The following is a 6,909-nucleotide window of genomic DNA, read 5'->3' as shown; positions in this document are numbered from 1 at the left end:
TCCAATAAGCGAATAAGAAAAGACGATATAATAAATAAAATAGCCATTAAATAATCTGATAAAAAGAAATCGATTGTATAGATAATATTAAATAAATGAAATAAAATATTTATGTTTTCTTAAAATTTATTAAATATTTATATATATAATTTTTAAAAAAGTAAAAAAAATTTTGTATATTTATATATATATATTTTTTTTTTTTTAAAAAAAAAAAAAAATTATTAATAATTTAAACTATATATTCTTAAAAAATTTTTATAAAATTACAATTATATATAATATAACTCCTATATTTTATATGATTAATAAAATACTATAATCAATAATTTCTGTTTTTTTATTAAGTTTGAATACAAAAGACTCAAAAATTATAATATACATGAAATATAAAAAAATAAATTAAAATATACATTTTTTTAAATTTATTTATATTATATAATTATAATATATATATATAAATATTTATATATATAAATATATATATATATATATATATAAATAGTTATTTTATTTTATTCAATTTTTTTTTTCCTTTTAAACATTAAATATATTATTTCTAAAAAATTAATATTAATAAAATAAAAATATATTTATTAAAATAAATATAAAAAATCAAAAAAATATTTTCTAAAAAATACATAATTAGTATTTTATATTTAAAAAATATAAAAAACTATTAAACAAAAAGTATTTTCGTAAAAAATTATTAATAAACTATTTTTTTTTAAAAAAAAATAAATAAATAAAAACAACAACAAACAAATGAAAACAATCCAAAACTATACATTCTGTGAAAAAGACATAATCTATAAAACCCCCACATCTAAACTATATAAAGGCCTAAATACTGACACAAACGAACAAATAGTAATAAAAGTAATTAAAAATAAACTAATAAAAGACTAAAAATCTTTCATAGATGCCTTATAATAGCATATTGATACCTATAGTAATCTATAAAATGAGAATATACTAAGAATATATTTCCAAAGTATTACTTCTTAGAATTTTTATGTATTTATGGAATATGCTAATAGAGGAATGTTAAATGAATATATTTAAAAGAGGAGAAACTTAAATGAAGGTGAGTCTAAAATGACAATGGTTTATATTTTAAAGACTTTATATGAAATGATGTAAAAGGAGATATTTTAGGAAATAAATTCAGAGAATATTTTTTTCCATAAAAAAAAAAACGAAGAAATAATAATCCCAAAAATAAAAACTTTCTCATTTTAAAATTTTCTTCTTGAAAATCAAAAATCCAATTTTGATTTATTTACAATTCTTAAATAACAAAATGTAAAAAAAAAAAAATAATATATATATAATAACAATATAGTATGAATAAACACTAGTATGGTCCTTAGGATTAATATATTATCAACTTTTGCACGGATATTTGCCTTGGAAAGGTAAAACAGAGGAAGAATTAGCATAAAACATTAAATAAATGTCTTTAATATTCGATTATGGGCTATAAACATCTGAAGTATCCAAAGATATAATCCGCAGGATGCTAATAACGGATCCTAAATAGAGAATTTCCTTAAAAGAAGTATACAAGAGTGTTTTATTCTAGAAATATTTCCAAGAAATAGATGAATATAAGATGGGAAAGTAGGAAAATTAGGCTATTTAGGTATTAAATTAACTTATGAATATATAAAAAAAAGATTTGGAATTAATAAAAAAACTTTTCGAGAAATTCTAACCGATAGGAAGTAAACTTAATAAGGATTTATAAAATTTCAAGACTATTCTGGAAATGTGTTTAGGGAAAAATAATAATTTTAATAATTGTTAGTTCATTATTGAATATATTCTAAAATTTAAACCAAATAGGAAAATTTTCCAGGACTATATCATGTTTTAGGATTTAATTAATGTTTTTAAAGTATTAGAAGAACCAAGTTTTGATTAGTTGAAAAAAAATTAATCATTTTAAGAAAATACACCCAAGAAAAATTAATTGGATGATGATCCTGATGAAGTTTTTATTAGAAAAGACATAGAATATTCACCTTTGTCCGTTAAAAATGAAGAAAATTAAGTGGAAACATAGGAAGAAGATAAATAAGAGGAAAAATAAGAAGAAAAAAAATAGGAAAATTAGGTTGAAACATAAGAAAAAAATCAAGGGGAAAACTAAGAGGAAAAACAAGAGGAAAATTAAGAGGAAAAACAAGAAGTTAAGCAAGATGAAAAAAAAGAGGAAAAACAAGAGGACAAACAAGAGGATAAACAAGAGGAAAACTAAGAGGAAAAACAAGAAGAAAATTAAGAAGAAAAACAAGAAGTTAAACAAGATGAAAAAAAAGAGGAAAAACAAGAGGACAAACAAGAGGATAAACAAGAGGATAAATAAGAGGAAAAAAAAGAGGATAATCAAGAGGAAAAACAAGATGAAAATCAAGAGGAAAAATAAGATGAAAATCAAGAGGAAAAATAAGAAGAAAAACAAGAGGTAAAATAAGATGAAAAATAAGTGGAAAAACAAGAAGTTAAACAAGATAAAAAAAAAGAGGAAAAAAAAGAAGATAAGTAAGAGGATAAATAAGAGGATAAAAAATAGGAAAAACAAGAGGTAAAATAAGATGAAAAATAAGAGGAAAAAAACGAAGAAAATCAAGAGGAAAAACAAGATGAAAATCAAGAGGAAAAATAAGATGAAAATTAAGAGTAAATATAAAATAAAAAACAAGATGAAAATCAAGAGGTAAAATAAGATGAAAAATAAGAGGAAAAAAACGGAGAAAATCAAGAGGATAAACAAGAGGATAAATAAGATGAAAAATAAGAGGATAAACAAGAGGAAAAACAAGATGATAAATAAGAGGATAAAAAAGAGGATATACAAGATGAAAATTAAGAGGAAAAACAAGATGAAAATCAAGAGAAAAAAAAAAAGGATAAACAAGAGGATAAATAAGATGAAAAATAAGAGGATAAACAAGGGGAAAAACAAGATGATAAATAAGAGGATAAAAAAGAGGATATACAAGAGGATAAGCAAGATGATAGATAAGAGGATAAAAAATAGTATAAACAAGAGAAAAAACAATAGGAAATTTAAGAGTAAAAATAAAATGAAAAATAAGAGGATAAACAAGATGAAAAATAAGAGGAAAAAAACGAAGAAAATCAAGAGGAAAAACAAGATGAAAATCAAGAGGAAAAATAAGATGAAAATTAAGAGTAAAAATAAGAGGAAAAACAAGAGCTTAAATAAGATTAAAAAAAAGGATAAACAAGAGAATAAACAAGGGGAAAAATAAGAGGAAAAATAAGATGAGAAATAAGATGAAAAATAAGATTAAAAATAAGAGGAAATATAATAGAAAATATAAGAGGAAAAACAAGAGAAAAAGCAAGAGGATAAATAAGAGGAAAAACAAGAGGATAATTAATAGGATAAGGAAGAGGATAAGGATAAGGAAGAAGATAAAGAAGAGAAAAAACAATAGGAAAATTAAGTGGAAACATAAGAAGAAAAACAAGAGGATAAACAAGACGAAAAATAAGTTGAAAATTAAGAGGTAAAACAAGAAGTTAAACAAAATGAAAAAAAAGATGATAAAAAAGAAGAAAAAAAAGAAGAAAATTAAAAGGAAAAATAATAGGAAAAACAAGAGAAAAAGCAAGATTAAAATCAAGAGGATAAATAAGAAAATTTAAAATAAGGAAAATAAAAAAAATTAAAAAAATTAAAATAGAAATATTTAAAAGAATAAGAAAAGAAATAAGACTAGAAAAAAAGGTAAGAAATAAATGAATAATAAAAAGAAGATAATTAATAATAAAAATAAACAGAAAATATTGATTAAAGTCAAGAATAAAGCGAATATTATGAAACATAACACAAAAAACAAAATAAATAAGAAGAAAATAATAACGAAAACTTAAATAATAGTATTGAAAAAATATAGAATAAAAAAAACGAAGAATAAAATCTATGTGAAACCGATAAAGAATAAAAATAAGAAGGAAACTAAACCGAAGAAACTAATTAAAATGTAGATTATTAATAAGAAAGTGAAATTGAACAAGAAGAAAATAAAAAAAATGAAAATTTAAAAGAGGAAGATAAAAGTGAAAAAAAAGAAGATGACGAAAAAAAAAAGGAAGAGGGTTTCTGTTTTTTAGAAAATTCAAATGAATTAAATAATCAAGAAGAAACAAATAAATAAAAAAATGAAAATTCTAGCGATTTTGAAATATTAAATGAAGAATAAAAAACTGAATAATAAATATAATAATTAAAACCAAAAAATGATTAAGAAGAAGCAATAAATAATTTATAAGAAAAAGATGAAAAGCATTCTTCTTCAGAAATAATAACTAAAAAAATAGTAAATAATTAATAAAAAAATAAAAAGAAAAATTAAAAGAAAAAATAAAAAGAAAACTAAAAAAATAAAAAATGAAAAATATATATAAAAATATAAAGATATATAAAAAAAAAATATAAATAAAATAAAATTTATATATATATATATATATATATCTATATATATCTATTATCTATTAACAATTGCTAATATATAATTTTTATAAATTATTTATTTAAACAAATATTTTTTATTTTTAAATCATTTTCATTTATTTTTAATATTTTTAATATATTAAATATAAAATAAATATAATTTTAATTATTATATAAATTAATAATAAATATTTTTTTTTACATTAATAAATATAATATATATAATATGAAATTTATTACAAATATTTTTTTCAATAAAATATTAATTTAGGACTTAATTCTTAAATAAAATTTTTGTACGAAATGTATTAATCCCCTCCAAACCTTGATATAATTTATTATATATCATTTTTACTAGCAAAGAAATTATAATTTTCTAAAAAATGTTAAATCTAAATATAAAAATTATTTTTAATATTTTTTTATTAAATATATTACATCAATAGGTGTTATAAAATTTTAATTAGTTTATGCAATTTCTTTAAAAGCTTTTTAAAAATTAAATTTAATCATTTTTTATATTATTTTTTCTAATTAAAGTTCTATATTTAAATATTCCTAAAGTAATAAATTAAATAAATTTTAAGTTTAAAAAGAAAATTCATCCTTAAATTTTCCATAAATATCTAAATTTTGTACAATATCCATTTTATTTTAAAAATAATCATTTTAACAATAAAAAATTATACTAAAATCACAAAATCTTATATTTAAATTATTAAATAAACATATATATATATATAAGATAAATATATATATATATATATATATTTTCATAACATGAATATAAATATATATATTTACCTTAAATATCTTTATTTTAATTAATCAAATCTTTTTACAAAAAGTACTATTTAGTCAAAAGAAGCATATATATTTTAACTCTATAAATAAAATTCTATTTATGCAGGAGTTATAGTCCCTTTCTTTTATTAATCAATTAATTTAAAAGCTTTAAAAATCGAAAAATCATTATTTATTGCTAATTGTTCTTTTATTTTTCTATTTTTTATTATTTTCACATATTTATATTAAATATTCTTCCAATAATAAATTTTCTTTTTTTTAGCTCTAAATATTTAAATTTTTTTTATTTTTTATTATATTGTTCTTTATTGAAATTTTTTTATTTTTTTTTGGTGTATTTTATTCTTAAAATTCATATTTATTTTTCTTAAAATTTTATAAACTAGTCGCTAATTATCCTCTTATTTATTATTTAAATTAAAGCAAATTTTTATAGATTTCTTTTTTTCAATTATAATTTAATTTTTAGGTATCTATTAATAATTTTTTATGCCCATATTATGATTTTTATACTTTAATTAGCACTACAAACATCTATTTTTACAAAAAATCTTCTAATTTGACTATATTTTGACTACTATTATTATTAAGTGTTCTAAATAAGGCTTTTATTTCGTTTTCATATATAATTTTTCCATTTTTCAAAAAGAAATTCTTTATATCCTATTGAGTAAAGTAAAACTTCCTTTCAGTATCAATAAAAGAAAACAGAATTTATAATGAATTCTAATTTTAAATAAAAAAAGAGCATTTTTTTTATTCCAAATCAAGATAATTTTCAATATAACTTATATTAATTTATATATTTTTTATTTTAATAAAAATAATTTTAAATATAATACATATAAAATATTTTGAATATATTATTTATATATAAACCATAATATTTTTTTATAAAATAAGTTTTATTTTTACGTTTCAATCAAAGTTTTTAATTTTTTAACTATTATAGGATTAATTTAATAATTCATTAAATAATTATCATTTCTATTCAAAACTTTTTATCTTATTAAGTTATTTTCTTTAGGTAATATGACTTCAAGAAATCTTAATATTTTTTATTTTTATATAAATAAAATAAAATATATACGTCGTATATATATTATATATACTCAGAAAAATTTAACATGCCATCTTTATCATTATCATGTATTTTAATAAAAAGGTCACATTAAGTTTAACAAATGAAATCTTCACCAAAAAAATAGGCTATATTTTAACCATTAATATTATTTATTTTTCCATAATCTAGTTCACTAAATATTTATATTGGGATTAAATTCTCTTCTTCGCATAATTTTTATCTTAAATTTTCTATTAATATTTCTTAAGAACATATATCTAATAATAAATCACAAAATTCTTCTTGCATATTATTTTTATTATGACTTAAAATAAATATTATATTTTAGTTTTTCTTATTAAAAATTTATGGTTATTTTTAAAAATAAGAATATTTATTTTATTTAATTTTTAATAAAATAAATTTTTAAATAAAAATTATTTATTATTAAATAATTTTTAGAAAAATATATTTTTGTAAAGAAAAGAACTTATTTATACAAAATGAATAAAAATTTAATAGTTTTTATTTAAAATGATATTATGATAAA

General features: G+C 17.5%; 1 protein-coding gene across 1 annotated transcript, besides 24 other annotated features; it reads right to left on the bottom strand. All coding sequences in view use genetic code 6, as the record gives it.

Annotated features, from left to right (window-relative positions):
* Positions 1–430: 430 nt before the first annotated feature.
* Positions 431–500: a microsatellite.
* A 63-nt stretch (positions 501–563) lies between these two features.
* Positions 564–606: a microsatellite.
* Positions 564–629: a microsatellite.
* A 783-nt stretch (positions 630–1,412) lies between these two features.
* Positions 1,413–4,307, bottom strand: IMG5_087780 (hypothetical protein; the record flags this gene model as incomplete). Its single annotated transcript, XM_004035770.1, has 1 exon — positions 1,413–4,307. A coding segment is annotated over one exon (1,134 nt), but the record flags the coding sequence as incomplete, so codon positions are not given.
* Positions 2,045–2,106: a microsatellite.
* Positions 2,070–3,643: a microsatellite.
* Positions 2,082–3,649: a microsatellite.
* Positions 2,135–3,406: a microsatellite.
* Positions 3,376–3,436: a microsatellite.
* Positions 3,415–3,451: a microsatellite.
* Positions 3,490–3,649: a microsatellite.
* Positions 3,661–3,731: a microsatellite.
* Positions 4,308–4,335: 28 nt separating the features above from the next.
* Positions 4,336–4,377: a microsatellite.
* Positions 4,365–4,466: a microsatellite.
* Positions 4,367–4,485: a microsatellite.
* Positions 4,369–4,480: a microsatellite.
* Positions 4,370–4,418: a microsatellite.
* Positions 4,371–4,485: a microsatellite.
* Positions 4,420–4,467: a microsatellite.
* A 2-nt stretch (positions 4,486–4,487) lies between the features above and the next one.
* Positions 4,488–4,520: a microsatellite.
* Positions 4,492–4,524: a microsatellite.
* Positions 4,525–4,618: 94 nt separating this feature from the next.
* Positions 4,619–4,681: a microsatellite.
* A 536-nt stretch (positions 4,682–5,217) lies between these two features.
* Positions 5,218–5,260: a microsatellite.
* Positions 5,261–6,116: 856 nt separating this feature from the next.
* Positions 6,117–6,168: a microsatellite.
* A 564-nt stretch (positions 6,169–6,732) lies between these two features.
* Positions 6,733–6,835: a microsatellite.
* Positions 6,836–6,909: the final 74 nt, after the last annotated feature.

The sequence above is a fragment of the Ichthyophthirius multifiliis genome (genome assembly GCF_000220395.1).
Source record: "Ichthyophthirius multifiliis unplaced genomic scaffold scaff_1120509250665, whole genome shotgun sequence".
Taxonomy (NCBI): domain Eukaryota; phylum Ciliophora; class Oligohymenophorea; order Hymenostomatida; genus Ichthyophthirius; species Ichthyophthirius multifiliis.
This window is presented reverse-complemented; position numbering and strand designations above follow the sequence as displayed.